The 17,643-nt window shown below is 43.1% G+C and overlaps 2 protein-coding genes across 4 annotated transcripts in view; one reads left to right on the top strand and one right to left on the bottom strand.

Annotated features, from left to right (window-relative positions):
• The window catches only part of col4a6 (collagen, type IV, alpha 6), a 95,265-nt gene extending 91,353 nt beyond the window's left edge, over positions 1 to 3,912 (bottom strand). For all 3 annotated transcript variants that reach the window (XM_054753195.1, XM_054753196.1, XM_054753197.1), the window contains exons 1-3: positions 3,851 to 3,912; positions 3,622 to 3,710; positions 3,507 to 3,552 (exon numbers count right to left, since the gene is read on the bottom strand). In XM_054753195.1, coding sequence (XP_054609170.1) covers positions 3,507 to 3,552; positions 3,622 to 3,632 — 57 coding nt within the window. In that variant the 5' untranslated portion in view covers positions 3,633 to 3,710; positions 3,851 to 3,912. The remainder of the gene's footprint in view (positions 1 to 3,506; positions 3,553 to 3,621; positions 3,711 to 3,850) is intronic.
• Positions 3,913 to 5,267: 1,355 nt separating this feature from the next.
• The window catches only part of col4a5 (collagen, type IV, alpha 5 (Alport syndrome)), a 36,345-nt gene continuing 23,969 nt past the window's right edge, over positions 5,268 to 17,643 (top strand). The window contains exon 1 of the mRNA XM_054753199.1: positions 5,268 to 5,659. Coding sequence (XP_054609174.1) covers positions 5,582 to 5,659 — 78 coding nt within the window. The 5' untranslated portion in view covers positions 5,268 to 5,581. The remainder of the gene's footprint in view (positions 5,660 to 17,643) is intronic.

Genomic DNA, 17,643 nt, shown 5'->3' with positions numbered 1-17,643 from the left:
ACCCACAAGTTGGGGGTGGGGGGAACAAAAGAAGATGTGTTCCCTCTGCACAGGCATGCAAATGGTAATTGCTCCAAAGAGGGGGAAAAAAATAGCTGATGTCTAATGCCAAAGTAATGAGAACAAAGCTAGGATGAGAGCTGTCATGTATCCCGACTTTCAAAACAAACATTTCTAAGGAAGAAGAAGCGCTTGCAAAAGCTAAATAAGCAAGGCGAGCGTGCACGGGGGCAATGAGAGGGGAGATCAATGATGATACATTAAGGGGAAGAATGGAAGACAAACGAGGACAAGGAGATTGGAGGGGTAATCCTTCAGTGCAAACACCCCCGAGGGAGCGGGCACGTCCAACAAGCTAAGACAGCACCCCCAGCCTGCCAAACACTGCCCCACCTCAGCTCTCAACTTCACAAACACTCAAAGGGCCTGCAGATAGTGTTGCTGCTTTTAGGCATATAGAGCTGCACCCCCCCCCCCCTCCTAAAACCTTACACCCACCCATGTCATCTCTCCTTCAGCGACAAAAAAAAACAGTGCCATACACAAATCTGGAGAGCGGGCAATGGAATGTTAAGCGGTCGCCACGGCCACGAGCCCCCGCTGCCTTTATGCTCACGTCACCTCCGACCCCTTGTATCTCGCCATGACCAAAGTGAAAGTGGCTGCACCATGGGGTATGGACACGGCGTTTTCTTTGGCATCCGATTGCTTGGATTCAAGTTCCAAATTGCACAAGAGCACCGTGAGGATGATTGATGGCTCACATGGCCAATCGTCCTTATCAGCCGCACCAAAGACAACAACTATCACACTTTGTGAGCACACTGTCCACACCAGACATGAAAAGACACAGTAAAAAGACAATCGGCTTTTCATAACATCATGAAGGAAAAACCTCCTTCCTCATGATACTTCTTGGATGAGCCCACCTCCAGCATACGGCCACCACTTTGTAAAAAAAAAAAGTCAGGCTTTGCTACACATCTTAAAATAAAGCTCCACCAATTATTCGTCAGTCAGCTACAGATGTGGCAGCTGTAAGTTTAAGTAAACGCACAAGTTAACTCAGCATGATGTTGCTGTTAAAACGTGAGCGTTACGTTAGCACTGTTGCTCACATAGCTATGCTAGTGTTGCTAACGTTTGTGTCCCCCTGTCCCACTTCTTACTCCTTATTGTTACGTTGTTGTATGTGACATATGGCATCTCTTACAGTACATAGGACAAGTGCAGCGTTACAGTGTATATGTAAAAAGTGGATAAAGCAAGAGCACTTCTTGGAGTTACACACAAACAAAGGTGATAAGCATTAAAGCTACAGATACACAAAATGGTGTATTCTCAGGAGGGCATACTAAAAGCATTTTTAAACACATTTCCATTACACGACGCTTATTTATAACTGGTAAAAAAAAATTGTAAAATTTAAGTGGAGGGATTTTCCGGGAGTAAAACCACACACACACATACAGACACACACACACACACACAGACAAACACACGTACACCTATGGCTTTATGTATGCACCACACAGGTTGCAGAGTCTTTACGGTCTCTACAGGTTTTATAGGTCTCCTGATCCACTAAAGCCGTCAAGTGAAATGTCTCCAAAGTGGTACCAACATAACTGATGCCTACGGCGCCCTTCCTGGAGTGGTACGGTACTATAAGGTAAACAATAAAGATAAAAAACACTTCCCATTTGGTATCACAACAATTCAACGATTATTTCTGTATGGACATATCTAGTGGGCCAGTTTTGTACGGCAAACAGACAATATTTGTCAAAGAATACTCGCAGCAGTGAAAGGAAGGAGGAGCATGGAGAAGCTGCTGAGCCAATTGGGCCAAAAATCATCTTGTAATGAATTGCTGGTTTTATGGAAACCAAAAGGAAACAGCGTGACCCACAAAATAACAGTAGGTGCAAGATGAGGGGGTTGGGGGAAGTTGAAGATTTCAAGTGATCTGCGTCGTCACTTTCTGGAATGTTCCACTCCATAGCACCTGCAGGGACAGCTAGACAAGTCTTGCCAAGCTCTGAAAGAATTTGGGAGGAAGCAAACTCTTCTACTCCTGCACACAAGAGGGTGAAAACTGGTCAAAACATGCACCCCCGACTGTGATGCCTGTGCTGTTATTTTTCGGCCCACTACACCACATGGTGGACCTCTTGTCAAACCGCATGAGTCGAATTAACTTGAAATTTCTCACACAGTTCTACAAAACACCCCGCTGTAACTTTAGGGTGTTTAGCCATCTCACCGCAAACCTCCTTCCTCATGATACTGCTTCTGAGCCCCCCCCCCGGCTTGACGAGCCCACCTCCAGCATACGGCCACCACTTTGTAAAAAAAAGGCATTCTTTGCTACACATCTTAAAATAAAGCTCCACCAATTACCCGTCAGTCAGCTACAGATGACCTTCTACATGACCTTCTCTCAGATCCACAACCACAACCTTTTGGAACCAGAGGAGTGAAGACTCTTATGGCTACAAACTCCATGTTTCTCCCACGATGACTTCCTGTACGTTACTACTTCGTCACCATCTTGCTTCCCACTTCTTCTTCCCTGCCATAATCCTCCTCCGCACGTCCATTCCTCCTCACCTGCCAATACTTGTATCGGCTATGCTGCTAAATCTGGAATTCTTGTTCCCTCGCTTGCTGCCATAACCACTTCCAGTCTTCTGGAAATATTTTCTACATGCGTGTGTGTGGTGGGGGGAGTTGGATGTTGGAGCATCTAGTTGGGGTTCTTCCACTTTGTGCACAACACGAAGGTGTTCCCGGAAGTGTTCCTACACACTTGCAAGCATGCAGTTGTCTTGCGAAGATGAACAACAAAGTCGCGGCCATTTTTAAGTGGAGCTATTGTCATCCAAACGCGTATCCATGGTTGTGAAGCCCCCGCAGACCACCCAAATGGACTCATCTCTCAGTCAGTGCCCCCACCCCACTTCACACGCACACAACAACGGAGGTCCATTTGAAGTCAGTACTGCACAATTTACAAACATCTGCTTCATGTTTGGTATAATTTAGTCAAGTTTTTTAATAAACAGTCAAATGTCATATTTGTTGCTTGCTTGGGCGAAAGTGGTGAAAGTTTAAAGCGTTGGGATGCATCAAGTGGGCGTGGCTTGAGGGAAAGGGCACTTTGCCTTCCTTCTCAATATTAATGAGGAGGGCGTGGCTTGACTTGCAAATAAGTCAGAGCGGCCCACTCAAACGTGGAGTACTTTTTACAACCACTTTTAAAAAATAAATAAAAAAGACACCTCAAACCTTTAAGAAGCGCTAATAATATAACATATACAATAATAGCATTTCAAATAAACTTAAAAAGCAAAGCATCCAGGTTTTGTGGGTTGAATATTCCTAAACTAACTAAAACAGTCACTACTCATCAACATCAATGATTAAAAAAAGCATTTCAAGTCTACGCAGTGACGACTAAGCAGCCGTGCACGTATAAAAAGTAAATAAAATATGACACTTACTGCGTGGGTAGATCTCACCGCCAAGGCGACTGCCACCACACAAACCCTGCAACAGATTTGCTTAGTTTTTGCTTTCAATCAACAACTCACTTTAGAGTGTTTTTAATGAACTTACAGCAGCTTCATTGTGGGGAATGGACTCCCGAATCTTCACCAGCAAAGCACTTGCAAGGCGCTCATCGACAGCACCAAAGACCCAGTCATCTACACACACACACACGCACACAGAAAGTAGTCCCACTTGAAAACAACACTCAACCCCACTTTTACGCGCACGGGGCCGACTCCGACAGGTGACTTCCCCCTTGGTAAATTGTTAAGTTTAGATTTAGATCCAAACTCACCAAAAGTTGCACGGCGGTGAAGTCGCTGCTGAGCACTCCGGGCTGCTGCGCTTCAACTCTGCAGCGCAGCTCCGCAGCCTGATGGGAGGGGCCTACATATGTCAGTCACGGGCTTCTCCTGCACGCGCAGGAGCTGTTGTCATTCAAAAGTCTTCAACATGCACGTTCAGCCAAGCACTGCACAATAGTCGTTATGGTGCAAACACATATTAAGTCCTGTGCATATATTGTACGTATAAACAATACAAAATACATTAACATGACCAAACCCTGGAAGGAAACTAACTATAGCTATTAAGAATGGGCGGATTGATGCAATATCAATAATATCGACATCAACAATAACGTGATTAGATATTTGTCAGTTCTCTTTTGTGTTTATTTCCACCAAACGTGTATTTTTTTTGTTTATATCGTTATTTTCAGACATTGTTTACAAATTCAGAGAATACGTTCTTGGACACAGCAGGGCTTTGAGGGCAATTCAAGTCAAAAGATTTTTTTTTTAATTATTTTGCACTAAAACTTTTGCCCTGTGTTTTATTACTCATTATAATCATGATCAACAAATTAAAAGGCAAAATCATTCCATGATCTTGAACATTTTCAGGTAAAAGGTATTGGTATCTGAATTAGCAACACTCGCCCTGTATACTGTTGTGTTTATATATTGTTACATTGTTCAGAGATATGTTTTTTCATGAAAAATAGATATTGCTTTGTTTGCCTAAAATGTTTGCATTGTGCTTTGTGCCCATCATAATCATGGTAAAAATGTAAAGGCATAATTACAGTATCATTCAAGTTCACACTGAAGAAGTTCTGGACTGTTTAGACTAATGGTGTTCCCCAGGGATGCGTGCGAGAGCTTCTTAAATTTTTCCCTTTAAATTACAACATTTGGGTCGGACTGCAGTCTGATATGCAAACATCTGCACAACCTGGTAGAAATTCTGCTGTGACATGGCCTCCAATAATGACTGTGACCCGACTTGACAATGATTGGAAAAACTTTGGAGTTCGAAAACTTGTCATGGATGTGAACATTTCAAAGTGAATATTTAAATTTAAAGGTGTGTTTTCCAGACTTCCATTGCGAAGTAGCATAAATAAGCTCAACGTCTTGTCCCGAGTCTTAAGTAATTATTTGATGTGCAGCAATAATATGGGAGGAATGCAACATGTTGGGGCGTATAAGGAACACAAATAACGTTTTATTCCAGTCCCCTTTTTCTGTGCAGCCTCAGGCATGGGTAGGAGGCGTCACTAGGCTGTATCCATCCGCCCTTGATAAGCCCGAACTTTGGTTTCTTTACTTTTTCCCATGTACTTAAGCAAAAAGGTTGCTTTCAACCGGACTTAAATGGAATGTTATTGTAAGATTCTTGCGGTGAAGCAATAATGAAAGTGATCTTCTAGACGAGTCGCAGTGAAGGTGCGAGTTTCTTGTATCAATGCGCAGTGGGAAGTAGATCCGGCTGGGACAGGTTCGCAAGTGGAGCGGAGGGGAATCAGAGAGGGGGACCAGAAAGGCGCACGGTACCACAGCCAGGACCACTTTGGAGGCTCTGCAACAAGAAGACGGGACAACCAGCGTGTCCCTCCGTTTTCCACGTCCACGCAGCGCAGACAAGTGGGGTGCGGGAGGCGATGACACCCCAGTAGTGCACTTTTTCCCCAGTCTTTAATGCAGGCGGATCCCTTTCGATCCCCTTCTGCTGTACGTTCAAGATGAGCAAAGACTCGAAGCTGGCTGTGGTCCTGCTGCTCGTCGCCCTGTGCGTCGCGGTGCAGCAGACCGACTCTGCGGTAAGTCGCGCTCACTTTGACCCGGCATGCACGCACTCTCAGGCCGCCGGAGGAACCGGGGGTGAAAGGTGCAGCCCCGGGCCGGACAACGGCTGTCCCGCGGTTTATTAATAGACTTTTTGATGTTAGCCGCACAATTATACCCAAACATTTACTCTGCTCACTTTCTTAATGTCTTGCATCTGTCTTTTATTCTTGTTTAAGTGCAAAATAGTCGTTTTAGCGCAAGTGGTGCACTTCAAAGACACTATAACGAAGATGGAGATAGTGTTAGTGTTTCTGTGCAGACATCTTTATTTAGAGTAATTCGGGAAGACGTGCATGTGTGCACTTTATGTCTTTGCATTACGCTGCACGCATAGTTGCAACCAGTGCCTGTAAAATATTCCAATACAGGGTCGCCATTAGATGAATATTAATGCTCATGAATAATGAATTAAAGGACATGCCTGCATAGCCACGCCCCTTCCTCAAAAGGCGTTTCGGGGAGGGGGCTTGCTCACTTGTTGCAGGCAGAAAAAGAAGGTGGTTACCATGGAAATGATGCCGCTATAGCCTGTCCACGTGCTGTCAGAAGTTGTTTAGATAGCGTATGTGCATGATTATCTTTTATTGACTTCCAATAAATGTGATTAAAGCAGCATTCATGTTAGGAAGATATGCTTGAGGGAGGTCGTACACAGATTAAAGTGCTCAAGCAGTCAGATAATGTTAAAAATGGACTTGAAGTGGTGGCTATTTGTGCTACTGATGTGCGCTCACTGAGGCCCCCCAGTGGAGGCTGAGTGCACGGCATGTTGTCTTCAAAATACAGTCTGCCCCAAACAAACCAAACATTTAACGACAGATTTAATCGCAGGGATTATCAGATGTACTTCTGTAAATTATGCGAATAATGCGCCCAAGTTTAAACGAGCTGGCATAGGAAGAGCTAGACCTGATGTGGACGCGTGTGTGTGTGTGTGTGTGTGCGTGTGTGTGTTTGTGTGTCCAGCATCAATCCTCATGCAGATATGAATCTCCTCTCAGCCAGCCAGGTGAGGGAGTTCAGCAGTAACGCATACCTGGACGTTTTCCTTTGAACCCGACATGCTCTACAACTGCCAACACACACTTAATTTGAGGCCTGCCTTCCTGTGTGTCTGCGCACGCACACACACACAAGCACACGCACACATTTCCCTCATAGAGCACTTCACGTGACCCACACACCTCAGATTTAAGGTAGCCATAACAGCCTCAGGTTCACATCATCACGTTTCACTTTATTCTTCTCCTCTTTTGTGTTCTTACAAGGTAAAGGGGTGCCCAAGGGTAAATCCAGAGATTACGCTCTAAAAATTATTATGTACTTTCATATTCTTAAGAGATAAAAAATAAAGTAAATAAGTGATTCAATTAGAAGTCAATACAAAAATAAATGAAATCAACAGAAAACCACATGCATTAAAATAAACAAGACAATAAAAATAAGAAATAATCAATAAAAACAGACAAAAACATGGTCTTTTGCTAAACATAATTAGAAATAATAAAGGAAATTTTAATTGTAGATGATAATACATTTATTTGAAGTTTTAGTTGAATTATTCTTAAATATCCAAATTCAGGCCAATGTTTTTTGTTTGGTTTCTTTAAATAGCAAACAACTTTGGGGAACCCCTGTCTTGCGTCCAGAGCAAGGGCGAGCCAACATTTTGACTCCCGGGCTGAAATACAACCCCCCCACTCTGCTTTGTATCAAAGCCTCATCTTCTGGGAGCCGCTGTGACGCAGTCCGTAGGATTACCGTAATGACATGTACTGCACTGGAAAACGCAGAGCCTTGCGGCAATGGTCAAAAGACTTCAGGTAGTTTCAAAATAGGTTTGCAAATCCTGTCGCTGGTGACTGTTTTGGTGTTAAAGGGTTTTGATCAAATAATTTGGAAAAGTTGGCTGGGCTGCATTTAAAAGCTTAGTAGTTTGGCATAGTTTGCCTATGCCTGGTCCTGAGTCGAGTAGTCGAGGCTGGTTGGATACCGCACAGTCAGGACTCAGGGCAGAGACGGATAGATAGATACTTTACTTAGAGAATGTTACCACGGATGGGCTTAGCTTCAGGTGATTGGAAATTGCAAGTACTGTATTTAAAATATATACAGTACATATATATATATATATATATATATATTTAATGTTTTAAAGAAGACAATGGGATGGTGTTGGTGTCACTGTGGTGCCAATGAGCTTAAGATGCCACCAGAAGTCACAAGTGGGCAAAAGTCAACAGCAATTGTTTGGCCAGCTAATCAGCTCCTTTTCACGGTGTCTTATTTAAACAAGCAGTTCAGCGAAATGACGTACAGGGAACTCTTATATTGTGTCTTATAATTCTTTCCTTTTCTGTCCCTTTAAGTCAAACACCATTGTGGGCCTACAGACCCCCCCCCCCACACACACACACACAGTTTACGCTTCACTTCATTAGGTACCCCTGCACCATCTAATGTGAATGCTGTGAATCACATTTGTGGCGCCCCCTGTGGGTTGTGGTCACATTGCTTAAGATGCTAGCATACTGTCAGCATGCAATACTCGCCTGTAAAGCATATGGCCTCAAACATTTTTTATCATCATTAGACAAAAGGTCAATGACCAGGGCTGCAGCTGACAAGTTATTTTAATAGTCGACGTGTCAGCGATTTTTTCGATTAGTTTACTCGTCAAACGATGATTGCCCATATGATCTGCTGTATACTTTTGAGTCCACAATTTCATTTGAACTCATTGCCAAAACCTATTATAGGAAATTGTAAGAAAAGAAACATAAATGACTTAGGAGCAAACAAAGTATATATAACCAGACTTCAAGTGCACAATGTCCTGTAAACATGACATTCAGTGCCAAAGAATGTTCATCCTGCCGCTACTATTGGTTGTAAAAATAATTACATGTTGTGTAAATGCTACAAAAATAATAATTGTATCCATGTTTTATTAGTTTAGCGTTAGTTAATGCCTACCTGGTGGTGATGGTAGCTAATTTATGGCTAAAAATTACACTTCCCATGATGCTAAGAGTGCAGCTTGAGGAAGTAGAGACGTGGGCGAGTGAAGTGGAAGCTAATATCACGATTTGAAGTCTTATGGAGCGATCTCTGACACATCTTAAGTGTGATCGAGTGTAGAATTACTCTAACTTCTGTTTGGAATACAGTGTTCCCTTGCTCTACGTGGTTCCCTTTTGTGAACTCGCTGTTTCGCAAATTTTTTTGGTGAGATTTTAGTGCTTTTTTTTTTTTTTTTTTTTTTACAGCGCATGAACGCTGTTAGAGACCGCGCCTGGCTCTTTAAGAAGAACTGCATTGTGGGAAGTTGAGTGTTGTAGTGGCGGAGGTGTCTCTCTCTATTCTCTCTCTTCTGTCTGCACCGCCCTTTGTCTTCTGCATCCTGATTGGCTGTAGACCATTGTCAATCATCTCCTTCATGCCCCATCCTGTTGTGGTCTTAGCTAGCAAACTAGCTAACCATGTGAGCTGCTTGATAACCGCCAATAATCTAAACCCTAGGTTCCCCAAGTGGGGTACGTGTACCCGCAGGGATACGCCACTTGTCATTGGGCATACGTGAATAAAAATGGAAAACAATTACTGCCTAATACTCACAATTACAAGCGCACCTGAACGCTTCATAGCACAGAGCGCACAGTCATAGCAGAAAGAAGGAAGGCGACACGGCATGAAGTTCTTCATTGCTCTGTGTGAGTGATATGAATAAGTAAGTTTGATGATTATGTTGCGTGTTAAGCGTGTTTAATCTTGAAGGTTTAATTTATATTAGTGTTCCAATCCCCGCACTACCTGTCAATGTATGTGCGTGTCAGGATGAGAGAGCGGAGATTCCCCTGAAAATGAGGTTTTATCGCTGCTTGTGTGTATTTTTGTACTTTGGATACTGCTTTATAATGTTTGTTCAACTTTCCCTTTCAAATTAATATGCAGATTTAAATCATAGCGATTGCAAGTGGACATAAGGGAAGCTCAAGTTCAACCCATTCAAAGAGAAGCATCCCAACATCCGGCTGAAATAAAAGATATGTCGGAGGAATACAATCAAAATTTGACCATGCACAATACACATTTTGGAACCAGAATTACTTCCTATAAAATAATGAACCAATGAATCATGTTTAATATTTCAATTTAATGAAATGTAAAAATGGTTTATGTATTTTAAGTGTGCAGCAGTAGGGGGTACATGGCTCCAAGTCAAATGTCTGAAGGGGTACGCGACGGTAAAAAGTTTGGGAACCACTGCTGTAAACAATAGAAGAAAGAGAAGAAGCTAACCGCGTGTGGCTTCGTACGCTGTATGGTTGCTGCCAAGTTTTGTCCCTGAAAACCCACAACGTCGATGAAACGATCTGCACCGAAAAGGCAGAGGCACAAAAAGGTGGACTTCTGGACATGTTGAAAGAAGGCAGAAGTTACGCGGCTGTAGGGTGCCATTACGGAATACTGTAAATGAATCTTCAGTTCAGGGAGAACGACGAGGAGCAGGAGCAATATGGCCACAAATAGACAAAAACAGCAAATGATGGATACAACCTTAAAAAGCCCCCCCAAAAGGCCTGTTTTTGATACTATAAACCAGTTTTTTTTTTTTACAACTGTTCAATTCAGACCTATTTAATGACGATCACAAATAGCATAAACACAATGACCACACCGTTTGAGTGCATGGTAAATTTAAATGTTGCCAGTCACATAAAACACATTAGCTCACCTTTCCTTTCAGTTTGTCAAAGAAGCTTTAATATTGAGACCCCAGCACTAAAACCCTATAATATGCCTCTTACAGTTCTTAAGCATATTTAAAATTCAGTTTTACACATGAAAAAATTATTACAGGCACTTACAAAATGTACAGTTACGCAACGTCAGGTCTCGTCAAGCGTCTTCCTGCTGGAAAGTCTTAAGTGAACTGACTTGTGAAACAGCGCCCTCTGCTGGATTCATAGCTGCAGAGAGTGCCATCAAACCCCTTCCTATTTAGGTGAAAAAGAAATGGTTTACAATTGAATGCAGAGAAAAGAAGCCCACGCATCGTCTTTATGTTGTAGCTATTCTGCAGCTGTTCCTAATGTTATGGCCGGTGGCTTAAGCAAACATTCTAGACTCAGGTTTGACTCTTGGTGGAGGTTCAGGTGGAGGACTTCTGCCATTTCACAAAGTGCTTCAATGTGTTTTGTTCTTTGTGAAGCCAGCCTGATGACAAAATCAGACATCTGGACTATAAGGAGCTGTTGATGTGCTACTTTGCAAGGTTTGTGGGGTGTTGACATCCTGTACAAACACTTTAGGATGAGACAAATGCTTCTTTTTTTTATATTAAAAAGTTGTTTTGGTCCAAATCGTGTTCTGTTATGTGGTTGTGATCCATCGGGCTACCGTACAAATCCACCTACCCTTTTTTTCTCTTTTCCTGCGAGCATCCCTTCCCTTATTTTCCTGGCCAAAAGCAGCGCTTGGGGACAAATGATTCTACAAGAGAAAGACAGACATGTAGCTTACGACGGGAAACAATAAAGCCCACCGGATGAGCGCAAATAAGCAACAGAAGTAAGGAAATATAAGATTTATTCATAGTTTTCCAATAAACTTAGCATTAGCATTAGCACCATCCGCCCAATAAAATCCACATTTTCATGTTTGCGCATCAGAAGAATACAAGATAAGTGGTTTATCGTCGCATCTCACTGCAGCCCCTTGCCTCGCCATCAGGCAGACAGATGGCCAAACGATAGTTTGCACTCTTTTGTGTTGTTATCTGCAGCAACGGAGGAAGCAGCGAAGCTGTTTTGACTGGCGAGGTCGCGCTTGTTAGACTTTTTTTTTTGTTTCTTCCTCTTCGTGTTGCCTCGCTCGCTTCCAATCAGAGAGCCTGTTTCTGCCATCAGGAGAGGAGAGATGTTCGTGTCAACGTGGTGCGCCTTATGTTACATACTAGCAATGCATTGCCGACAAAATGATTTGCTTTGGCATTTTCCTTATCGTGGGTCTGTGGAGCATTTGTGAGGTGATGTTGGATGTAGTTCATCCTAAAGGTGTTGACGGCGTTCTTCCACCTGCTCGTTTTACCACTAAAGGTTCCCTGTTATACAAATGTGACTTTTAATGATGTTCTAACAGTAATATGTGAAGTACAGTATAATATGCGTAAGCAGGCTTCGCTACACATCTGATAACGCGGCCTTGAGCTCTGCCAACTATTCATCAGTCAGCTACAGACTTGGGATTTGCATGAAGTGACCTTGAAATGACTTTGAATTGGATTTGACAGAGATGTTACATTGTAAAAGGTATTTTAAAATGCAAAAAAGGAAAAATAATACATGAACAAAATGTGGTTTTATTAATTGCATTTTTGAATCAGTACAGTCGGCCCTCGCAATATCGCAGTTGGATTATCGCTCCCTCGCTCTATCGCAGTTTTTCAAAAATGTATTAATTAATAAACGGTCGCTCTTTTGTAGTTGAAAAATGGCATATTGATAGTAAAAAAATCTTGAATGACAAAAGTATATGTAGTATTTTGGCCACTAGGTGTCAGAAATGTTCTGTCATTGAGTCACACTGCATGGAGTCAGCCTTGGCGTGTCCGACATGACAGACTGAAAAGAAGTTTTTGTCCCATTCCGTGTGGACATGGTAAGTTTTTGGCTTCTTTGTCCTTGTTTCTCACTCCATTAGAATACAGTAAATAAATTGGAGACTAACTAGTTAGCCTGCTAACTTGCCAATGTTTAAAGCCACGGCTGCCTCTGTGCCTGCAGTGATCCTGTAGCCTGCGCATCACAGTTGAAGAATGTGGTGTAAACAAAGAATAATAGGAGTGGAAAGGCGACTATATGGGTTTTATATCCTGTCTACAGGGCTGTAATAATGGTAAAGATTGTATTTAGAAACAGGTTTTCTTGCTCTAACACGAGAAATATTCAGTTTATTAATATTCAATCCTTCTTTGCGGAAATTCACGTATCGCGGTCGAGTCTGGAACCAATTAACCGCAATAAATGAGGGATGACTGTAATATGTAATGAACACCAAATGTGACAAAAACCTATCACCCCCCCCACCCCCCACCCCCCTTGTTTGCTTCACCTTTGAGAGAAGACAGTCGGCTTTGAAGTTGTGGCTTCCTTACCAACCCGCCCCGAGCAAGATGAGCCCACCACCATTCGTATGCCCACAGATTTGTAAAAAGCCACAAATCTTAAAATAAAGCTCTAGCTGTAAGTTTGATCGTTTAGATTTTCTTCAGTGATGATGATGATGATTGCTGTTAAAATGTGAGCGTGGTGTTAGCACTGTAGCTCTATGCTTGTAAGGTCTGTGTCCTCCTGTCCCACGCCTTAATGTTACGTTGTCGTGTGTGTGATATATAGCATCTCTTGCATTGGACAAGTGGAGACATTGGACAGTGTGTTAGTACTTCTTGGTGTGTGGACAAACACAACTCATTAGCATTAAAGCTACGGACACAGACAATCGTCTGTTCCAGTAGGGTTTACTAAAAGCACTTTTAAACTGTCTAAATTCCAGCATCAAGGCTATATTTTGGACAACATACTCCCTACACTATTGTGGCACCTCTCAGACGCATTTAAAATAGTTGAAAAATACTTTAGTTGGCAGAAATCTTGTTCAGATTGTGCGTTTGTCAGGTGAAGGTAGACTTAGTTAATCCCAGATCAGTGCGGTGGCTGGAATGCGACTAAGCTGAGGATATTGTCCGGCTTGTGAGACGACTCACTGCTCTGTTTTTCCATCTTTATTGTCAATAAAATGCAACCCATTGGGGAAGTTGCAAAGCTGGCTGCTTTTGAGCAAGCGTGTCTACGCTGATGGCAGTGCATTCCGGGCCTCCGCTGCACAAACAGCACCCCCGCCGCCCGCAACAACGGGAACTCAAACATCTGGTTCGGCGCTGGTAGACAAGGAGCATTGCATGTAGTGTAGTGTCGTGTAACTGCTGTAAAACGATATCGTAAAACAGAAAACAATAATCAAATCAAATCATTTGTAGGCATTAGAATGTCTGACATGTCTTCTGACACTTTCTGCAAAATGAATCAAAACACGTAAAATAACAGTGTTTTTCCTTCCTCCAAAGTAGATCGTCATCAAAATGAAGTGAAAAGAACGTAATCGTTCCCCCCCATGCTTTTGCTGTGCTTATTGGGCCCTCCTGTGGTGAAGAGGTGCAACTACATGCACATCGATACGACTCACTGACCTGACTTTTCTTCAACACTGCATCCAGGATGAGAACACATTGCTATTTGTCCCACATTCCCAGTTATCTTGTTGTGTCTGCAGCTGCTGCTCCGGGGTAAATATTAAGATAACAGATGTTATACACTGTTTGTTGTTTACTTGAGGATCTTTACTTGAGGATCTTTGTTGTTTACTTGAGGTCGTGTGGTTTATGCCTCATCTTTTTAGCTGCTGTTCGACACGCATGTATTCACAAACCCCACCCTTAATCTCTAATTTCTTGTGCCAAGCGACGATGTATGTGCAGGCAGTGTCAAGTTCAGACCTGTGTGAGACAGGGCTGGGCCTAGGCGGGGCCAGGTGGAGTTGATATCATAGAATTCCAACACACACACACACAGACACACACACACACACTTTGCTAAGAAGCTGCATGTGAGGACGATTGCTGGAACAAACAACTAATAAATCAGCAAGACAACACAGCGACACTAATGACTTCCCATTCTGCCTTGGCTTCCCTCCATCACTGCTCCTTCAGCAGCTTCCTGTTTTATTGAGGGCGGACGGTACAGTGTTCCCAAACCGAACGCATTGAGTGAGGGGCAGGAAGTATTTGAGACATTTGTTTTGAGATTTTGGCGATGAAGCTGTTGAGATGAATGAATGTCAAATGAACTTTGACCTCCTCTCTTATGATGCTTATCAGTATGGATACACGATGCTCTTATTTATGCACAAAAAGGCTCCAGAAGTGCAAGAATAGCCACAGGGGGTCAACATCCATCATCCCAAATGAAAAGGAACAACGAGAAGAAAGAGAATTCCTGGCAAATTCCCAGAGGAGCACGGCGACAAGATTGTACACGTGCAAGTTTGGGTGCCCCATCAGCAGGGGGTCTTCCTCCGCTAGTCAAAACACACTTGGGGTGAAAATATTTTCTTTGGTCGCCTCTGTCGGGGCGTCGTCACCTTGAAGTAGTCAAAGTCCAGCCGTGATGAAAGGGATCAACGCGAAGGCTTGGCGCTGGAAGCGCCAGCCTCCGGAGAGGGATAAACTCACAGGCTGATGCTTAAACACACGCACACGCACACACACACACACACACACACACACACACACACACACACAGCAAATGACCTACATTAAGTGCACTCTGGACCTTCTCCTATAGGCCTAAAACTGCAAACAAGCCTTTTCTTTATGTTCTGTCATTGAGACTAATGATGATGAGTAATCGTTTGTGGCTTTTATTTGTTGTCTTGTTGCTAGGCAGAACTTGTGGGACAGATCCTGTTTTTATCCATGAAACTGACCTCTGATCAGCCATTTAAAGTTTTCATAGGGGCTTGATTTACCTAAAAGGGAATGAATATATTATTTAGTCTGCAGCTGTGTCGTGTTGACAGTTTCATGTCGCTGTGTTTGTGTATATGTGTGTGTGTGTGTGTGTGTGTGTGTGTGTGTGTGTGTGCGTGTGTGTATGTGCACAATAATCATCAAGTCTCTGATGAACGAAGGGAAATTCCAGCTTCGTCAGTTTAATCCTACCCCTTCCACCCGGTTGCTAGCCTTCCTCCGACTCATCCTCAGTGTCTATTTTGAGTCAAGCAGACAACCGCAATGTATCGTAGCACTAGAGACGGTGTTTTAAGGTGAGTCAATTCGACACGATTAGAAGAGGTGGGGCAGGGCACGGCATGACTGCATGTGCACGTGCGCAAAGTAATTAGTACGGACAAAAAGTCTAACCCGATTCCCGACTACATTTGTATGTGTTACAAAGATGAGTCATTTCATGAATACAATCGCTCCTCATGCAAGTAATTAATGGAAGCCACCACCTTGTACAAAATAAATAATCGGAATGACTCAAAATAAGACGGGAAATAACCCACAAAGTCAAGCAGAATAGCAAACATGCTGAGCTGCAGAATGTTTGGTATGGGTGCAGGCCAGCAGGGGGCCAAGAGAGGCAGGAATGCAGCACAGTACGATGGCGTGTCCTGGTGCCAGTACGCCCTCAGTGACACTCATTGATGAGCTTTAGCTTGTTAGCTTCCTGTCTCGCTAGGTAACAATGGTGATTAATCTTTGCATTATTGCAAATGTTGATCTGAAATCGGGGGAGGTGGGCTGTGGACCCTCTTAACAAGTTGTATGCACACTGGAAATACTACGAGCCGACCAACACTTTAGGTCTTTTTGGGGGGTGCGCGCCAGAAAGTTTGGAGGGGGAAGGAGTAAGCAACCTTTAAAGTGATGGACCAATGTTATAAAGTGGTTAAAAATGATAAATAGATGGAATAATGGCCATTTCGGAAGCTAGCGTAAATATTGCAACCGTAGACATTTATTGTAGCACACACACCTTTCTTGTTGCATTATGATGACAATGCAGCACTCTCTGTAATGACTGCTTGTGTACAGACCAGCAGGCCGGTCTTGGCTTGTCAGTTCGGGCAGGCGGGAGCTCAGACTCCCCCCTCAGGCCTGATGGCTGGGCTTGTTTGGCGTGACGGAAAAAGCGGAACGCGAATAGGGCTGAGAAAGGGAGAAAGATCCAGACGGAGGGAGTGAATGTCTGCAGCTCAGTGACCTTTCTAAGTAGATTACATGGCCCTTTGACTCTTATGTGGATTATTTAGCTCAGCTCACCTCCATAGACACAACTCAACATCAGCATTTAACTTTTTATATCGTGATAATATCAGAGTTATGATTTTATATTATCTTGTGTTTATTCTGATATTACTATGCAGTCAGACATTTTCTGATGACATAACAAGGCTCACAGGTGTGCACATGAAGAGGAAACGGGTAGGAGAGACAGGAGATGCTAAAACTACAAAGTAAAACAGAAAAAGGAAGCAGTGTTCCAAGGCTGTGTCTCAATTCACGCAGTTCCATACTTATACTTACCATTTCGAGTGCATAAGTGCACTCACATTTGTGTTCAAAATGCTAAGTGCTATAACAAATGCTAAATAAATGAGGAATGATGCACAGAATGTTGACAGAGAAGCAAGTTAGTGCCCCGCCAGAGCAGACAGCATTGAGCTGAAGCAGAGCAGAGACTAATCTGGAGATCCAGGGCTTGTCAAAACACACACCCTCACCCCCCCCGGTCTAGAGTTTGTGTTTACTGCCAACACGTAGAGCTTCCTGGATCTTTTAATCCAAAAATTTGTGCCAATCGGGGAATCAAATCCGTGACCCTGGACTAGTCCATTTGTGTCTCAAATGGAATACAGTACATACGTCAGTACACTTCAATAAGTTTACTCTGTACACAGCTTAGTTCCTACGTGCACATTTTGACCGTAAATGACCGGAAACGACTGACAGTGCACTGTATTTTGCTGTACTTATGTACAGTACTTAAAAGACTAAGTACAGAAATGTGCAAATTGGTGACACGGCCCTGGTATGGAAGCATGCACACACACACACACACACACACACACACTTGCTGTACATGTGGTGGGAAAGCGTTGAAAAAGCACAAAAAGTACAAAATGTGTTGATCTAGAGGAAGTACCATTACACCTGTAGTAGTCAGTGTAAAGCATGCATAGATTTACTATCCACTGAATATAAAACAGCCATCGTTGTCCAATAATCCTGTCTTGTCTACAGTCAAACATGATGGTGGTAGTATCACGGTCGGGGCTGCATGAGTGCTACGGGTACTGGGGAGCTGTGGTCCATTGAGGGGGAAAC

Source organism: Dunckerocampus dactyliophorus, chromosome 15 (assembly GCF_027744805.1).
Source record: "Dunckerocampus dactyliophorus isolate RoL2022-P2 chromosome 15, RoL_Ddac_1.1, whole genome shotgun sequence".
NCBI classification, from domain to species: Eukaryota; Metazoa; Chordata; class Actinopteri; order Syngnathiformes; family Syngnathidae; genus Dunckerocampus; species Dunckerocampus dactyliophorus.
This window is presented reverse-complemented; position numbering and strand designations above follow the sequence as displayed.